This window comes from Phoxinus phoxinus, assembly GCF_949152265.1.
Source record: "Phoxinus phoxinus genome assembly, chromosome: 22".
NCBI classification, from domain to species: Eukaryota; Metazoa; Chordata; class Actinopteri; order Cypriniformes; family Leuciscidae; genus Phoxinus; species Phoxinus phoxinus.
Window position 1 is genome coordinate 24,046,071 of NC_136897.1, and position 20,531 is coordinate 24,066,601.

The 20,531-nt window shown below is 37.8% G+C and overlaps 1 protein-coding gene across 1 annotated transcript in view; it reads right to left on the reverse strand.

Annotated features, from left to right (window-relative positions):
• Positions 1–20,531, reverse strand: part of itpr1b (inositol 1,4,5-trisphosphate receptor, type 1b) — a 124,334-nt gene that overhangs the window by 3,383 nt on the left and 100,420 nt on the right. Inside the window, exons 56-62 of the mRNA XM_079597118.1 lie at positions 20,227–20,391; positions 19,882–20,071; positions 18,946–19,032; positions 17,658–17,803; positions 15,324–15,489; positions 12,329–12,489; positions 1,373–1,534 (exon numbers count right to left, since the gene is read on the reverse strand). Of these exons, the coding sequence (XP_079453244.1) occupies positions 1,373–1,534; positions 12,329–12,489; positions 15,324–15,489; positions 17,658–17,803; positions 18,946–19,032; positions 19,882–20,071; positions 20,227–20,391 (1,077 nt within the window). The remainder of the gene's footprint in view (positions 1–1,372; positions 1,535–12,328; positions 12,490–15,323; positions 15,490–17,657; positions 17,804–18,945; positions 19,033–19,881; positions 20,072–20,226; positions 20,392–20,531) is intronic.

Here is a 20,531-nt window from a genome sequence, read left to right on the forward strand (position 1 = left end):
GTGTGTGTGTGTGTGTGTGTGTGTGTGTGCGTACATGAGGGAAACAGCTTATAAATCATACTAATAAGTTTTTGAAAATGTAAATGATGTAAATGCAAATGATGGATAGGTGATAGAATATACAGTTTGTACAGTATAAACATGTCTATAGAAATTCCCATGTTGTAAACCCAATGTGTTTATTGGTTGTAAAATGTAAATGAACACAGCAAAAGTGTATTTTTAATTATATGTAGCATTTAAGCATAAGACTGCAGATCAAATGGTCTTGAAATACTTTGAAATTATTATATCTTTGATTAAAGTTTTGTTACATGAGTGTATTAATTTGTCAAGAAGAATATATTTGCTATGGATTTGATGTATTTGGGGTTTCCCTTTTTTAAACCATTCTCATATCAATGGTGTTTTTTGTACAGTATATCAACATTTTTGTATTGTAAATACGAATACTTGAATTTTTGATTTCACATGAATTTGGACAGTGTATGATAGCAGAAAAACTGCTATAATATTTCAACAAGATGATGGACTGAAAACACAGCCTATAAAGATCTATCAACAAAATAATTTTTTTTAAATATTTTCTGGACAGTTGCGTGAAGAATTGTTATCATTCTCTCTTCTAAGCTCAAACTTTTAAAGTAAGGAAAGGAAAAGAAAAGCAAAACTGGTATTGCCGTGTGTAACCGCCGCATTGACGCAGAATAAACAGCGAAAGTTTGTTGTTTTACACTTGCTTCGCCTTCTTTTAGCCAAACAATGACCTTTTCCCTTGTCTGGAGTACAAAAACAGAGCAACTTCCCTCTAGACACTTCCCATTTTATGTGGCTACACACCTCAAGTTGGTGTTAATACGAGTCTATTTACAAGAAATCGACGACTTGACAGCAAATCTCATTACGCATATTTCCACCAAATCAAAATATGAGCGTCTAACTCGATGACCCACTTTATCATATTCATCTACCGCGTGTGTGTGTTACACTGTTTATCTGTGGAAACAAGCTCGAGTTCACAGAACTTCATCTGGACGACAATGCGGCTGAATAAAAGTGAAACAACACTTGTCCTCGTGACGCAGGTGAAAGATCATTTTAAATACCACGAGCTGAAGGCAGAAAGAGAAAGACAGACAGAAATGACTCATTGCCCTTTGGACTAATTCAACCTTGTAGAGGTTGTGGACTCATACTGACTGACCTCGAAGGCCTAGTTTCACTCACACCGAACTTAAATTCTAGTCTATGAAGTCTATTTAACGGGTCAAGACTACACCTCATTCTCAGTGGAGCGTGAAGAACTGGCTTGACACGTCATGCCACTTTGGACATAATGTTCTGACATCAGTCCAAAAGCATCGTCACTCACCTGTTCTTTCAGTTCAGTGAGCTGGCCTGACAGGTTGGAAACCAGCTTCATGGTGGACTCGAGCTTCTCCTGAAGATTCCTGATCTCGTTCTGCTCGCCCTCGGCATCGCTGCTAACCAGCGACATGGCCCGCATACGTGGAAACCAGTCCAAGTTGTGTTCCTGTTGGAATATTAGGCGTTAGTGTTTTTGGTTACATAACTATATTGTAGTAGGATTTTTATTCAGTAAGGACGCATTCAAATGATTCAAATTGGCGGTAAAGATGTCTAGTTAGATGACACTAATGCTGTTCTTTTGAATGTTCTAGTCATCAAAGAATTCTGAAAGTATCCCTGTTTCCACAAAACTATGCAGCAGCACAAGTGTTTTCAAAATTGGTAATAAGAAATGTTTCTTTTAGCAGCAAATCAGCACATTAGAATGATTTCTGAAGGATCATGTGACACTGAAGACTGGAGTAATGCTGCTGAAAGTTTAGCTTTGCATCACAGGAATAAATTACATTTCAAAATCTATTAACATGGAATTATTTTAAATTGTAATAATATTTCAACAATATTACTGTTTTTACTGTATTTTTTATTACATAAATGCAGCATTGGTGAGCATAACTGACTTCTTTCATAAACATTAAGAAATCTTACCAACCTCAAACCTTTGAACGGTAGTGTATTTTATAAATGTTCAAATGGCAAAATTGACAGACCTTCAGCTGTTTGCAATGAACAAATCAAACAAAAGTAATTGAAACAGCTCAACACAACAAACGTTTCATGTGGTTTCCCCAAATTCCACTGAAAATGTGACTTCTAATGACTTCTGCAGTCTCAAAATTATTTAACCCCTTAATGGCAAGCATCTTTAGTAGTTAGTAGAACACCCTTTTGCTGTTATGACCTGCTGCATATGAGATGTAGAACCAGACACCAGCTTCTGGCAGCGTTTCTGAGGAACCTTAGCCCATTCCTCATGAGCAATGCCCCCAGCTCAGTAATACTCCTGGGTTTGCGTGCTTCAACTGCCTTCTTCAAATCCAACCAGAGATTTTCTATGGGGTTCAAGTCAGGTGACTGTGATGGACACTGTTGAATCTTCCAGGACTCCTTCTGCAACCAAGTCTCCAATGCTTGGGATCATTGTCCTGTTGGAAGGTTCAATCTTTAGCTTCCTCACGGCATGATAATTTCTCCTAGGATTTCCTGAAACTTCAATGAATCCATCTGGCCTTCCACACGCTGCAGGTTTTCAGTGCGAGAGGATGCAAAGCAGCCGCAGAGCATCATCGAGCTCCACCATGCTTAACTGTAGACAGTGTGTTCATTTCAGCATATGCTTCATTCTTCTTCCTCCAGACATACTGCTGATCCATAGGGCCAAAAAGTTCCAGTTTTGTTTCATCGCTCCACATAACAGAATCCCAAAACTTATGTGGTTTATTTATATGATTTGTGCTTTTGGATCGGTAATGGTGTACGTCTTGGAGTTCTGGCATGTGTTTAGTATGCGCCTTACTGTGCAAGCTGAAACCTCATTGACTGTTGCCACTAAGTCTCGCTGCAGATCTTTTACAGTCACTCTGGGGGTTTTTCTGAACCTGCCTTCTCAGAAATCTGGTTGCAGCCGTTGATAGCTTCATTTCTGCCCCGTCCAGGTAGTGTAACCACTGTTCCTTTAACTTTAAACTAGCAAACTATGCTTCCAACGGGGTCTCTAGGAACATTTAGTGCCTTCATATCTTTTTGTATCCTGTTCCTTGTTTGTGAAGATATCTTCTCTTCAATTTTTGGACCATTCTTTTGACTTTCTGACCATTTCTAACATGCAGTTAAACATGACACTTACCAAACCTAGCCAGCTCAGATATTTCATGTGTTCTAGCTCAAGCACACCTGGTGCAACTAATGAAGCCCTTGATTAATTGCATCAGGTGTGCTTGAGACAACATCTGTTTAGCAGATTTGTGCTGTTGTGAGGGATTCTATTAAGAGGGTTGAATAATTTTGAGAGTGCAGAAGTCATTAAAAGTTGCATTTTCAGTTGAATTTGGGGAAACCACTTGAAACATGTGTTGTGTTGAGCTATTTAAATTTATTTAGTTTGATTTGTTCACTGCAAACAGCTGAAAGTCTGTAAATTTGGCCAATAATCCTGATTTACAACGGGATTGAATAATTTCGATTACAAATGTATACAAACACCTGTGTGAATTTGAGGGACACTGACTTCATGCATCCACTATAAATCACTGCACAATTGGCTCGTTTGATATTTTTGATATTGAAAGCAAGAAAAGTCTGACTGTATATGAACTATTGAACTCCCTCTCCTAGATTTCATCTACGTGGCACGAAACATTCTTGAAGTCAAACCCTGACTAAAGGGGTGCTTGAAATCATGTCCTCCTCCATCTCACATTCCCTCTTTGCCTTATCCGTTCATAAGAGTGTGTGTGTGTGTTTACATCAGACAAAATTCCCTATGTGTAATATGATTACAGCAAAGGAAAGGCAGAATTAACGTCACATGAGCACGAGGACAGCTTCATCCTCAGATAAAAGCTTCAAAACATTGAGCACTATGTTTCTCCCTAAGTGGCAAGCAATTGTTTAACAAGGGGGAAACTACCATCCTCCTCGATAAGATATTTGACATTACACACACTAATTTAAACAGCCAAAACAGCCTCAAAGAATACAGTATGGGGAAATGTGGTACCACAGCTTTCCTGCTGAAATACCATTTAAAGCTCTTTGCTAATAAAGTTTATTACCAGAATATCCCACCACTAAGTGGTGCGTCCAGGTTGCACTCAAAACGGCATGGTCTAAAATGCAACAGTCATAATATTTTGCCGCAGGACAGCAATTGAGAGTACATTTTCAGTCATCTTTGCAGGAATGCAATATGAAGACTGTACAAAGGAACATGTCTCTTTAGCAACATTATGAAAGTATTTAGCAGGCACAACAATGCCAGTGTAACCATAGATATCTATGGGTACAATATGCGTCACATGACTAAACATGCATCATCGTTTTCAAATACCTCTGTTTTGACAGTCCACACTACAACATGGAAATTTTTTCAAATTGATCCATTTTTGCTAGAGCGTTTTCAAAAAGTTGGTTAACAAAAACACCATCAATGTGGACGGAAGGCCAAAACAGAGAAAAAAAAGATGCATTTTGAAATGAAAATGTATTAGTGCGGACAAGGCCTTAGAATACCTTAGAAAACACAGACACCCTAACAACTGCATAACAATACAACAACTTAGCAAATGCATAGCAACTTACTAGATACCACCCAGACAATCTAACAATTGCATGTAAACACATTAAAAACCGTTTATAATACCTTAGCAATTACACAGCAGAACAACTTACTGTAGCATGGCTGAGGTTTGCACAGGCAAGAAAATGTATAAGTGTATATTTGACTTTTTCAGTGATTTTAATGGGCTGGTGGGAAAGGTCAGATGCGGCTCCTAATAAGGACGAGAGGGATTCTGACAGAAGGAGGGAAAAAGTGATAGTCACATTACAGAACGCTGGAGGGGAGAGAGAGAACGGCCAAAGGACACTTCATTCTCTGGTCATGCATTTCCCTTTCTCCCCAAAGCTTGACTGCTTGCACATAAATACACACACACAAAAACACATCAGTGTTTTTAAAATTAACTCGGCCTGCTTACAGACAAGTCCAGACAAGAGAGGTTTGTGAATGCAGAGAACACATTCAATCAATTCTATTTATAACAACTATGCATAAAGTTACGTCCTCATATTTTTAGAAACACTGCATGGAATACTTGGAATGTTTTGGCACACCGTGGGACTATTTAAGTGAACTGCAAAAGCAAAACGTGCATCTAGTGATGACAGTTTTCAGGTGTCCTAAATGTCTGCCATTGGTCAATTAAACAGATAGCCCCGCCTCAAAATAACAGCATTGGTTAAGCCATAAAATGGCATTTCAGGCCACTCGAATAAACAAAGCAATATTTGAAAAGCAACAAAAAGCCAGTTTTATGTATTTTGGAAAGCCAACAAACAGCTCACTTTAAATTTGTCTATCCACATTAGGAGAAAGTAGTTTTACACACACACAAAAAAAAGCTTGTTTAGTCATACTTTAGATTAGGGTCCTATTAACTACGACTTTTGCCTCAATAAAAAAAGGGTCCTATTAACTACAACTTTTGCCTCAATAAAAAAAGCTTATTAATGGTAAATAAGGTAGTTGTTAAGTTTAGGTATTGGGTTAAGGGATGTAGAATATGGTCATGCAGAATAAGGCTTTATATACTAATAAACAGCCAATATCCTAATATAAACATTAATATACATTTATATAAACTTTAAACTAGAGAGGAAAAAACTTCATGCATATGTAATTTAGTCAGCTCCACACTTGCATGCATGCATGTGTGTGTGACAGAGAGACAGCAGGTGCAGAGAGCGGAGAAGTCCCCTTTGCCTCTGAAATCTCAGACGGGCCGCGCGCGCACACACTTCAGACAGACAGTTCCACTCAGGCGCAGGGGAAAATCACAGGTAATGCTCTCACTCATTCTGAGAACAAGAGAGGAGTGCGTATGCACTCACTTCCTGCTGCCACAGATGTTGAGGTTTGTGTTTACCTCCGCCCACAAACGCTGTCGTCTGTGCATGGACCCAGCTGTCAGCCGGTTTCGTCATCGTCATCACAGTGGCACACGCTGTTATCTCTAATCAGCCCTGGATTGCAGCAAACACGGCACCGTCAAATGAGGAGACCAACGTCACCCACGCTGTTCAGACCAGCCCAAAACCCGTCGGATGTCCTACAAACTCAGCTTTTGAATATAGTTATTAAACTATTATTTTTTTACATTTTTAAGGGGCACCAATATATATTATAGTACGTAAAAAGGGGGAACGTTCTATCAAAATAGTTAGCTATACAACTAAATACCTAGCCTGTATATATATATACAGGGCCATCGCTAGAGAGCAGAACATTTGTGATGATATATTTATATATATATATATGTGTGTATTAGGGCTGTCAAAATTGTGATTAATTGTTTTCAGCTTAACACGTTAAAAATATGTAGCGCAATTAACAAAAAAAAATACTGTCTTCCTTTGTCTGTGATACTGTATCATACTATTATTGATTCAAGTGCCGTTAAACCATTCAACCACTGAAAAAAAAGAAGAGAAAAGAACTGAGATCTGTACTGGCGAGCTGTTAAGCAGCTGTCTGTGAACAAACGCCTGAAATGCACTGAATGCCGCTTCAGAGAGAGTGCCAGTGCCACACTGAGCTCTCTTTCACGCTCGGACGGACAAAAACACACAAAATGATGTAAAAATTCTCCTTTTGTCGAGTATCCTCGTAAGGCAGTCTTAAATGAGTTAAAGTGTTAAATGAACATAAAGAGTTGTGAGGATGCGTGTCATGAGTCAGGTCTTAAAGTGACAGCAGCCTAATAAACCTGCTGCCATCACTTACTCTTTACTGAATAACTTTTGTAGCTTTAATAAGGATTCATCTATATTCAATTTATAATTTGTGCAGTGTTTTTTTGATTATTCAATTTCTGAATATTTACCTGTTAGACCTACCTCATTAATCTTAAAGCACTGCTTACAAGGCTACATGGGTCAAAAACAATGAAACCAATAACCTTTTTATAGAAAAAAAAACCTTAGTATAAAACAAAGTTGTTATATTTTTTTTAAACCTATTTAAATATTAAAATTGATAGCTTTCAATTACACTGTAATGTTTAATGGGTATAATTAATGACTAAAATTGAGGAAAAATTCATAGTGGTTTGTTAAAACATGCCATTAAACAAATATTTAAAATATTCCATCTTTCTGTTGTTTCTACATTATGTCGTAGATTTAATGTGAAAGTATTACAATATAAAAATATATTTAAAAAATAATAATGTTCGGCGCGATTAATTGTTTTTTTTATCGATTCACAGAATTAGTATATATATTGTATATTGTAATTCTTTAAACAACTAATTCTGAATATGCCTTCATAAACTTTTTTATTGTAATTTAAATAAACTGTTTAATGAGACTTTTCAGACAAATACATCTTATTAAAAACAAAAAAGGTCACCTAATATCTACAACCAGAAGTTGGATCCGATTTTTTCTTCTTAATTAAATGTATTAATTTTCTTCTTCTTTATAATTAAATGTGATTATTAAGATACGCAAAACTTTAAACACATTTTGAAGCTTTTACAATCACTGTTCCTGACACCGGATAATAATGGAGACATTTTTTTTTTGATGTTCTAATAATAACAAAAATTCTATTTTTGTTATGGTTTAAAGAAAACCCATCATTCATAAAACCAAGCGACTTATAAGGCGACTTATTTCAAATGATGTCAAATTAAAAAATGAAATGAAAACCAGTGTCTCTGATGCAGGATCTAGTGACATGAAGAGGATATAGTGACATGTCTACATCACGACCTACGCTGAAATACTCACTTCCTCTGGTCTCACTTCTACAGAAACGAGAACTACAACCATTTCTCTCTCTCTCTATATATATATTTTAAAAAATCCTTAAAACATTAAAGGGATAGTTTACATACAGTATAGACGAACATACAGTATTGAAGAATGTAGGAAACCAAACAATTTTTAGTTACCATTGACATCCATTGCATGGAGAGAAAAGAAACATGTTTGGTACGACATGAAGGTCAGTGGATGACAGATTTTCCATTTTTGGATGAACTATCCCTTTAATGTAGAAATTACAACAGCGCTCATTCGCTTTATCCGGCACAGCAGAAAAAGGGGCAAGTGAAACATATCCATCTTTTATTTTTTAAAAACAAGCGTGAAACCAAACCATCTTTGGTTTGACGCTTGTTTGGGTGTTTGTGCACGTTTGTGCGTCCGAACCAGCCGCCTCTCAAACCTCTATTTCCTAAGCTTTGTTTACACTTGACAGCATTGCCAGTAAATGTGTGAGTGCTCTAGCCACATCAATTTCAACTGTATCTGCTGCTTCAATGGAAATGAGGGAAGTGTGAATTTCATTACTAATACCACAAGAGCCCACACACTAAGACAGGATGCTCTGTGGTCTGAGCAGCAACAACATCTTCAGGTCCTAAACGGGACCCGAGCGTTCACGCGCCGCTTCAAAGCTCGACAATTGCGACCAACGTCATCACGGGGCTGTGAATAATATTCACAGGGGAAAAAGGCTGAAGGGAAAACAGCCGGTTCATCTCGGGGTTCTACCTACAGACTTGCTTGATCTAACCTCAGTTACCTGAATGAAAGTAGACGATCAAACAGATAAGGTCTTTCCTTACAATTAAAGAAAACAATTTCAATGCGCTTCGTTTTAGGTTGTGTAAGTGCTGCAAGGACTACATTTGTCGGCCAACCCAAAATGTTGAATTGCAACAGGATTTCTCCATTGTTTTTTTTAGACCACAGTCGAAAATAAGCTCTGTGACCAACACAGTTTAAGATCCTTACATGTTTTGTTCTTAAAGTATAATCTTCACAAATGAACACGACTTTTATGAATTTTTAACAACTGCAGAAGAAAAGAGATAGTTAGGCTATAAACGATCTAAACCATGGTCGCACAACTTCAAACTCACCATCACAAATGTGCAAAAAAAACATTCAGATTGATTTACAATAGCAAGAGTGTGAGTGTAAGACACGTCATTTCAATCGGCGGCCATCTTTGAAATGCCTCTCGGGCATGCAAGTGCAGCTCCTATCTCTTTGAATGGGGAAACATTAAATTCTCCGAAACTGTTCGCCGAGCTTACGAGTAAATTTCATTTTTGACATTACCAATGAAATCTGACAACAACTTCTAATGAATTTTGTTTCTACACACTCGAATCATGACAGAAAACGTCATTTTTCAGGCTGGATCAAGCTAATGCGCAGTGGAAGCGCGCGTTTGACTGTTTCTATAGGAACCGGAGCTTCTAACGGCAGCTGCAGTGACACAATGACTTTACCAATCGCGATTGGCTCTTATTTAGAAGGCGGGACCATATTGAGGATTGCACTTTTCCCCATTTAAAACAACACGAGTGACGAGTCTTTTGTTATTCTTTGGTGTAAACACAATGAGACTGTAAAAGTGGACTAGTGAGTAGATGAGTTTTCCAGTTTGGCGTGATGACTCTTAAAGTCCCGACAACCTCTGTAGTCCCATTTAGCCACTTGTTAGCAAATGCCATTTTCAAGTCATGCAAAAGCTTTTTTTTTAAATCACAAGTGGGATATTACTAATGTATTGTGAAAATATGTTGAGCTTATTGACTTTATTTCAGGCTTTAACCAAAAATCCACTGAAAAAACCCATTGACTTCGGGATGATGGAAGCGGAAGTTCAAAAACGCTAACTCGTTTCCAGGTTTTAGGATTCCTGCATCTGCTCATAAAGTGCACCGCATTCATTTCCTGGATGCCATTCTCCCTATCACTTTCTGTCCTTGTCTTTACTAAATAAAGTGTTAAAAAGTGACTTCATGTGTTTACTAGTCAAATATGGCTTTACCAACCACAGCCTGAAGCTCTACCCAGCATGCTCGGCTTTCTTTCTCACCTTCTCACAAGCCACAGAGAGAGACCTTGCATTGTCTACTGATGCATCACAAATTGCTCTATCCTTTGTTGTCAGGTCAAAGGTTTCTCATTTTTCAGGAGACCTTAAAGGGCACCTAATCCCAAGTCAGGTGATTCCTCACAAGACCACGTGGGCAAGCCCTCATAATGCGCCACGGAGGTCGGGAACTGAGCCAAAAGACACCACCCAGATCAGAAACTGTGTCAGAAACGCTGCGCCATCTGCGTCAAGAGAACAACCACTTGTGCAGAAGGGGCTTTCCTGAGCACTGCTCTTTCACTAAAAAATTACTCAAAAGTCACAAAAAACGCTTTGAAATTAAAGTTAACGTCATTGCATTAAGCAAAGCATATGATGACCTATAAAAAGGCAATAAAGAAAAAACAGGATGATTAAATGAACAACACAAGTACCCTCATTTTGAAAGGCATTTTTTCACTTAGACCGGTATTCATTGAGTGATTCACTAAAAGTGTTATTCTGAGAAAAAGCCCATAGTGCTTTAAGAAAAAGCCATTTTTTCAAAGAAACGCATGCATACAAAGGCATACACACATTTAGCAATCATGAGGGGAACTCCTGCTCCTCTGGTCATCCAACTGAAACGAGCCGTACGTGTGTATGTGTGTGTGCTTTCACAGCCTTTCTCAAGGATTAACACATTCCTAACCATTTGCAGAACATCTTAAGACTCCAGTCTCAAAGCAAACAGAAGCTTCGGCATCCCAGAGAGACTGAAGGTCACAAAGTTGTGATTATATAAGTCAAAGAGGAAGGTTTGGGGTCATTTGAGAGATTTACTATGAGGAATCTGGTGCAAAATTCCTTAAGTACTCCACTTTGCCAAAGGCAAAGTTTAAAGTAGGCCACATTCCCCACAGCAAACTAAACCTCTCGGGTCAAATAGGTTCATTTCTGCTCCAAGGTTGTGGACTAAAAGATTAAAAAGTAAAAAGATCTAAGGTTTAAAGAGGTAGACAAGCCTTTGCTCAAACATCATGGCATGGTTTAGTCCTCATAAATGCATCATTCTTTGGAAATCTGATATAAAACGGCTTCTCTGAACTCATGCTATGCAGAGGGGGAAAGAAACCCACACACAAACACCACATCAGTTTGCCGTTTGATAGTAAATCTTTGGTTCCCTCTCTGTGTGTACAAGTAAACGCTCAATGTCAACGTTATCACAGCGCTATCATCTGCCAGATTTCACAAAAACCCTCAGCAGTAAACAAACACATCCATTGGCCGATTTTTCTCTCATCATGTGACTTTGGCCCCAGGACTTAAATGACCTAATGGTCACCTAAGTTTCTTGCAAGGCAATTGCTGTCAAGAGTTTTAATTTACAATAGTTAATTACAATGGTAAGATGGTGAAAAAATACAAGGTGAAAAAATATTTTCTAAAAGCAGTTGCGCTACTGTTCAAAAGTTTGGGGTTGGTGAGATTTTTTTAAAGTTTCTGAAGAAGTTTCTTATGCTCACAAAAGCCTGCATTTATTTTTTTAAAAATACAGTAAAAACAGTAATATTGAGAATCAAAAATGTAATTTATTCCTGAGATCAAAGCTGAATTTTCAGCATCATTACTCCAGTCTTCAGTGTCACATGATCATTCAGAAATTATTTTAAAAGCTGCTTTGCTGCTCAAGAAATATTTATTATTATTATCAATGTTAAACCAAATAGTTGTATGATGAAAAGAAACTTAAAAAGAACAGCTTTTAGTTAAAATAGAAAATAAAATTATCTTTTGTAATATTACAAATGTCTTTACAGTCATTTTTGATCAACTGAACGCATCCTTGCTGAATAAAGTATTCATCATTTCATTGCTTACTTACCGACCCCAAACTTTTGAATAGAAGTGTGCATAACATCTGTTAAAATGTAATATTTTACCATTTATGGATTCACTTCTATTGTAATTTGATACATTTTTATCTTTTTTTAGAGAAAAGGAGGAACAAGTTGAACAAAATCTTTCAAATTTATGCCATATAAATGCAGTTTTTTTAGTTTAACTAGTAATGAATGCAGAATATTCCTTTTTAAATGAATAAATGGTTCCATTATGTGATTTATGCATACAAGTAATTTTCTGGATTTTGTGGCATAAGCGGTAAAAATTAAATTCTTTGACATACCATATCCACCTAAGATGTTACACTTTGCTGTTGTGAATTAAAATATTTTATTTTTATCTTTAAAAAAAATAAATTCTTGTGATATCAGCACAAAACCATACACATCTAGAACGTTAGATTTTATTTAATTTTAAATAAAGTCTGCCGCTGCGCTTCAGATCCCTTACCCGGATCATTTCGGCCACATAGCTCTCAGGCCCTGTGAACTCGGTGGAGTCTTTGACTTTCACAAGCACGATGAAGAAGAGATAATGCCACATGTTGTGCTCCACCTTAATGTGCTCCTCAAATGACACTGTTTTGTTGTCAAACTTGTCCCTCTCCAAACCTGTAGAGCAGAAACACAGTGAAATGAGTTTGCGTCACTTGCTTTAAATGGCTCTTTTTTGAGGTGGCTGAGGTCAGTTTAGAAAATCAAGATTAGGAGTAATCTTAAAGTGACAAGCTGCCTGGTGGTCAAACGTCCAAAAGCAAGAATCTGTTTAGGTCAGTTGCGTTTTTAGTAGGGCCGGGACTTTAACGCGTTAATTAAGATTAATTAATTACACAAAAAATAACGCGTTAAACATTTTTAACGCATTTTAAATCGCACTTATTTTTGCACCGCGGAACGTTTCTCACTGGATGAGTTTAGGCGGACCGATTATACTGGAGCACCAACTAGCTTTCACAACTTCCATAGACAGTATTTAAACGATAACTTCTAGCGTTGCCACCCGTCCCGGTTTTCCAGGGATTGTTCTCTTTTTTGAGCGACAGTCCCGGAAAATGTATATTCTTTCCCGGGACACGAATTGTCCCGTTTTTTTGTGAAAATGTACTTCTAAAGTAGAATTTCCTGGTTTCAAACATAGACATGTATAGAAAGGCTAGATGGCTTACCGGCGCTGAGAGCCAATGGGACCCGACGACGTCACACGGCGGCCATCTTAGGACAGGACCGCTCGTCCAGTTATAACATTAAAGTCTATTGTGCATGTAGTGCTGAAATAACTATATTTTGCTCAATTTTCAACCGATTTTCAAACGGCTTGGTGTGTCATAAACGTCAGGGATGCGGCTATTTAACTGCATACTTGTGAAAAATTATAGCCACGGAGTTTATTAAGCTACAATTTAAACATCGGCATCAGCACAAATCATAGCCACGTTAATAAGGTTTGTAATAAACCAAACCGTTTGTAAATCCGTCAAGAATTCGAGCATTTTAGTTGGCGTATGTCACTCACCTTCCGTCCACAGCAGCAGGGAGCAGCAGCGCAGTCTCCTGACCTAAGATGGCCGCCAAGTGACGACACAGCTGACTCCGCCTTGAGCCATCTAGCCTTTCTATACATGTCTATGGTTTCAAATTAATCCGTTTCCGTCTACTGTTACTTTGTTTTCTTCATGGTTGTGTACATCCAATCCTGTCGGTCGCGCGCATCAACACATCCAGGACTAAACAGCGTGAGCAGTTGCTAGCTAGCTTTAAAAAACGTTCTATTTACATCTATTGTGTGAAATTGGGGGAGAGACGGACGAGGAGGATAACACAACAAAATCGGATGAGGCACCAGTGAAAAAGAAAAAACTATTTACAACCTATAAGAGCATGGTTGTGTGCAAGCTGTGCAACAAGGAATTCGGAACGGCTATTGCTTATGTTACACTTAATGGCAAAAATAGCACTGGTCTGCTGGACTTGGTTAAACAAAAATAAACAATATTGTGTTGCTTAAGCTTATGTATTCAGTCATTATTCAATGGTATACTAAAAATCCATGTGAAAAAAATGACTTCTCACTGTTCTCAGGTCAAATATTTATATGCGATTAAAATGCGATTCATTTCGATTAATTAATTACAAAGCCTCTAATTAATTAGATTAATTTTTTTAATCGAGTCCCGGCCCTAGTTTTTAGCTCTATGCAGTTCATACAGTGAGAGTGATAACAAGCATTTATGATTTTGACACAATGCATCTTACAGTTTCAAAGAAAACTGCAATGTATCTGGAAGAGGAAGTAGAACCACAGGGAAACCGTTTGTATACACGTGTGAATGGCGTGTGTTATGAGCAAATGGAGATTATGAATCTTGTGATGGTCACAACAAAACTAATTTCGACGCGTGATTCGTGAGTGAACACATCGGGACATTGTCACTTGACGCAACACGTCATCTACTCTCCAGTCGCACGTTCGTGCTTCAGATTAGTGTCCCTGTGTGTAAAGTTCACACTGTTGTGCCGTTGAGCTTTCAAACGATAGTCATGGATCGTGGAATCATCCTAGAGATGATCTGAATCCCAATAAACTGCAGTTTCAATGTTAATTCATATCAAAACACAACACATGACTCAAAAACAGCGTTCTTTTATAATAGATGTGTGCAGCGTGAGAATTACGACCATTTACAGCTGGTCTCACACTAACACGGTCAAACACGCCAAGTGGCAACAGGAAGACACTCCACCACCTCCACAGTGAGTTATGAGTAAGACTTCTGGTGAAGAGGGGGCGTCCTAATGTTTATGCTGGAGCAAAACAACCGTTTTATGGGCCTAAGAAATTTATAGGACAACGGTACATGAAACAGTCTGTGATTCACTAAAGATAACGGTGTTAAACGTCCGTCTTCAAACTTTCATTCAGGATTGTTGGGAAGACAGACATTATTTAAAAAGAGAGAAAAAAGGTAAGGAGGAGTAACATACCAAAATTGCTAAGGCTCATAAATATTAATTAGGTTGTGCACAAATAATACACCATGATTTTTTACTAATCATTTTACGTGATGCATTGGTTTTTTAGCGGAATATATTTTCAAAACGAAATTGTTTAAAATGTTTTAACATTAAACATCCTCAACTGGCCTTGTGATATATTTAGCTTGATATGTTCATTCCTACATCCCATGCCCCTGTCAGTCCCGGGATTTTATAGGTCAGTGGGTAAATGCAATGAAGCGTTAAGCATAACTCGTCCATCTGGTGGTAACGATTTGTGTATGAAGGGTTTAATGTTCTAATTTGCTCTTACATTTTTTTTTTTTTTTATATAAACAATTGAAGCCATGTGTCAGGGGATGTGTATCAAGATCACATTGTTTGAAGTATGTTTTGTGATTTAGAGAAGCGATAATTTGGGTATTTGGGGACCAGGGCATGTAGACACTCACCACAAATAAAGCAGGTTGTTTTCAGAACCTCTTCTTTTTTCTGCTTTTCACTTCTGAGGTCAGCAAAAGTGTCAATGATGACCCCAAAAATGAGGTTGAGAACGATAATGATGACCATGAAGAAGAAGAGGAGGTCGTAGATCACACGGGCTGCGAACAGAGGCTCCTACAGAGAAAAGAGATCAAGAACACTCTTAAAAATAAAGCTTTCAAATGGGTTTTTTTTTGTACAAATGCCATAAAAGGACCATTTATGGTGGTTCCCCAAAAAAATATTTCAGTGAACGGTTCTTAATTTTTTACTTAGTGTGAAGAACATGAAAAAAATCTAAAAGAACCTTTTTACATTATAAAGAACCTTTGTGCAATGGTATGGATGTTAAAGGTTCTTCATGGAATCATTGATGGCAATAAAGAACATTAAAAGGGTCATGACATGAGAAATCCATTTTGGCTTGATCTTTGGACATATAAGAGATCTTTGTACCATTAAAACACCATGCTAGTTTCATAGCTTAAACATCCTCCAAATTATAAACAAAGCATTTATTTATTCAAGCAAAAAAAAAAAAGTCTTGTTTGGATATTGTCGGGTTTGTGACGTCACACGGGAAAAGACTTTAGTATATGCCTGCCTCCAGAGCAAGACATCACCGAATAGTTTTGCATCATCGCGCCATAGCAATGGTCATGACATCGCCTACTGGTGTTCAGTCGCTTAACGGCTAACCTTCACCTGTACCGTCAAAGGCAAATCGAACCCATTATAATCACTGACGCTGTCTACACTGGATATAGTTTACAGATACCTGTTCACTTTTCTGACGTACTCTACAAATAAAACACACCTTGATGCATCCTGTTTAAACAGCACATTTGCTCATCTCTGTGGATGCTTCAGAAGGATACCAGCATCAGGAACAAGTGGACGGTTTATTTGTAATGGCGTCATGCATCGCGTCAGAGGATTATATGTTTGTTCGGAAAATTTGCCTGCAGATTGTTTTGTAAACGAGGCACAGTGTAATGGAGAGTTCACACAGAAACGTGTTGTAAAACGAAGCAGTCAGCTGTATTGGTTATGACAACTGTAAGCAAACAATTTCATAATGATTTGTCTCTAGATGAGTTTTATTTGGACAATGCTTTCAAAACACTCACGTGCAATAGCGAATGGGAGTTGATCCTGTTTCCTATGCAATGCGTTAGCCAATCATAACAGTGGCCGTTTAACTGTATACAGACAGGTGAGAAACTGGTTTGGATACCTTTATTGGGCTAATCTTATTGTTTTAATCTCGTTGTCTTGATTTATTGCAAGAAACATGTTTGAAGCATGCCTCAGGCCCTGTTATTAAGACACCTGGTATTAAGATGAATTTTTTGTCAATTGGATCACAAGTGGACAACACTAAATACAGGAGTAAACGGGGTCTAAAACGCTTTGAGCTCGTCCAATTCCAGAGGTAGTCAAAAAACGTAGAACAAAAAATGTGTTCAAACAGCCACAAAAGACCACCTACTGACTTAACATTATGAGAAGCGCGACAGCCAGACAGGATTTAATCTTTGCCGGATGAAGACCCAAGTTTGGTTTGAAGACGAAAAATGTACCAAGCTCAATGTTCTCTCACCATTCCTGATTTATAACTTCATAACGTCTTACGGCTGCCAGAGCAGACACAAAAGCAGCTGCCCTCCATATGTTATTATGGAGAGTCTCCATATTACTATTACACTTAATAGTAGTATTAAGTGGACAAAAGAGACGGATTTCTGCATGAGTCCCGTCGGATTGCTTTCCATCAGCTGTGGAGGTGAACTCCCATGATTCCACACTCATTCAAGGCATCATCAAGCTACACCTTTGTTATTGTTTTGAATAAGAGACCTCTAGCTGCGAAGCTTACATACTGTGCCTTGAACCTCATAATAAAATAATAACAATAAAAAACAAATCCATGTCATGACCCCTTTAAGAGTAAAGGTGATAAGATCAGCGTTGTTTCAAACTCAGTCTCTTAATGTGGTCCTCAACCTTTTTGATGGAAGGCTTTCCATTGTACAAACACAATATTCAAATGTCCCTTATACAAGCTATTTTTCCTCCAATATGTTGTTATAATTATGACAAAGCGGCCTAATTTACAAAACATATTTACTGAGAAGTATTTGATTGGCTATTCAAAGCTAACAGCATTTGTAATGATGCTAAAGGTGAAGTGTGTAAGGTGAAGGTCACCAAGTGCAACTGGAAAAAGAGTCGTTTTCTGAACACTTCCCCGTCTGCCATAGGCAGAATAAAAAAAAGCGAATACTCTTGAGATGTGGCACCTCTTTAGACGGTTTCCGCAGAACATCTCCGACCCCTCCGCCGCTCCGCAGGCCGTGACTCAACACGGTGACGATACACATGAGCAGCGAGTCGCACGACCTCTCCTTATCCTCAATCACGACAGCACCCGGCTGAACTCCCACAGCTGCAGGAAACAGCACGTCAATAAGCGCTAAGCAAATACACACAAAATCTACCTAATCTAACAAAAGGGCTTTGTGTTACTGTGGAATCGTCTACGTCTAGACGGTCGATACATGCAAATGTCAGAGCAAAAATAGCATTTGTGGTGAAATGCTTTCCTAAAAGAGGATCAAAAGTTATCAGATCATAACACACATTAAACAAAATCTCATTCACAAAGAGATCATTCGAAAACAAGTACAGAACTACAGAAACAACTAGATTTGCATTTTTTTCTGAAGAAAACGTGAGTGGTTGTAGTTATTAATGCTAAGGTGTTTCTAAACATTCCCATTTTAAATAAATTCTGCTCTTTGTACTTCCTATTCATCAAAGTGTCACGGTTTCCAAAAAATACTAATCAGCAAAACTGTTTTCAACATTGATAAGAAACGTTTCTTAAGCATATTAGAATGACCTCTGAAGGATCATGTGACATTGAAAACTGTGTGATGAAGCTGAAAATTCAGCTTCGCATCACAGAAATAAATCATTTTTTTAAATATATTAAAATAGAAAACAGTTCTATTCATATTTCACAATATTACTGTTTTAATATATTTTTTATGAAATAAAAGGTTAAGAAACCTTTCAAAAACATAAAAACGACTTCTGAATGGTAGTGTACGTTCCAAATATAATTCTGTATGTAGATGGCTGGGTCAAATCCCTAACCATAAGTAACCATGAGTTTCAGACTGGCCCAATCGAGGTCTTTCAGTGTTAACTGATGTGCTAAACAAAGTACGACACATTCACAGGGGCAGAAAGGCCATGCGGTGCAGATTCATTTGGTTCAGACTGGCTGATCAGCTCCAGTGATCAAATTAGACCGGCTTTACATCGAAAATTTGCTCATTCTCAAAGACCCGCTCGCAAATGCTAATTATACAGGCCTGGCCTCTAACCTCGAAACCAGCATGAAGCTGCTGAACGTTTAGTGCCTGACTGTCATTAACCTCTGACCCCAGACATCACCCCTGTAACCTAAAAGGGATTCTGGAGGACATCGAGTCTCTCCTTTCCTAGTCTCATGACTAGCCGTACTCCTCAGATTTAACTCTAAGTGTGTGTGAGTTGTGAGGTGGGTGATGGGGTTCGTACCATCCATCATGGTCTCTGTGGAACAGTTCTCCTCTTTCCGGCAAACCGCGCCTGCCAGGAACTCTCCCATCTTACTAGCGGATTGCTCTGAATGTAGGAAAAAATGAGATTAAAGAAGAAAAAGATTAGGAGATATAAATAGTTTTTTACTGTATTACCAAAAATACTGTAACACAATTATTATGTATATTTTAATCAGCATACATTTAAAGGCAGAATAACAATTACTTTCATATAAAATATTTAAATTGTGATTTACACTAATGTTTAAGTTTATCCGGATGTTTTTTTTATTGTTTTTGAGAGAGAAAAAAATCAAGGCTGCATTTATTTGATCAAAAATGCAGTTTAAACAGCAATATTGTGAAATATGATTACAATTTAAAATGACTGATTTCTATTTTAAATTTTAATTTATTCCTGTGATGCAAATCTGAATTTTCAGCATTACTCCAGTCTTCATGATCCTTCAGAAATCATTCTAATATGATGATTTGCTGCGCAATCATTTAAAAAATAATCATTTTTAATGTTGAAAACAGTATCAGGATTTTTTGATGAATAAAAAGAACAGCAATTTATTTGAAAAAGACATTTTTTGTATCATTGTAAACAACTACTGTCACTTTTGCTCAATTTTGCTAAATTTCTTGCATTGCAGTAATCAGATTTAGAAGAAAAATGACATTAATTGCATTAAAATGGTCATAATAATAAAAAAAAATAATAATAATGTTGGTTCTAAAATAAGCTTTATCTTCTGTAACCATATCATTTCTTATTTCTTTCTTATGATTGGTCAAATAACCAGCTAGATGTTTGTAACCCGATATATTTCCCATACAATGTGAACTGCCATGTGTTTTCAATTTTCCTTTTTAGACACAGAGCGTAGCTTTGGGCAACATCGGGGAGAAATCCATCTGTGATTCTCACCAAGAGTTTTATTGGGTATCCTGTCCACGTTCAGGATGAAGTCATCCTTGAAGATGATGTATCCAACGATGGAGAAGAGGTAGACCAGGATGAGAGCCAGGACGGCGGTCAGAACGATCGAGCGGCCGTTCCTGGTCACGCTCTTGATGACGTTTAACAGCGTCTCCTCTCGGTAGATCAGGTCAAAGAGCTGGACAGAGAGTAAGATGAGAGCTTGTCTGTGTGCGCATACAGTATGCTTGTCGGTGAAAGTGTGAGAGGTCAGAGGTCAGAGTTAGAAGAGACGTTCATGTGTGAAAGACGGATACGGTCTGGTTGAGCGAATGAAAGTGCGTGTTTACTCACAAGCAAGCTGTAGAAGAACACGTGAACAAAAGCTCCGAGGCTGCATATAATGAGGTACAGTAGATGATACAGGAACTCCACGTCCATGATCATGGCCTTGTATCCTCTCGTGAACGTACCGCGATTTCCCACGAAACTCATTAGGAAAATCACTTTATTGCACACCTGAAAACACAACCATAAGATTGAGAGATTTTAATCGCAGGTCTAAACAGAATTTTGGCTCATATGTAATGAGTTGAGGTCAAATTTAGCAAAGAGAACATTTATCTGTAGCGTATCATTACGGATATACCACCAATTGA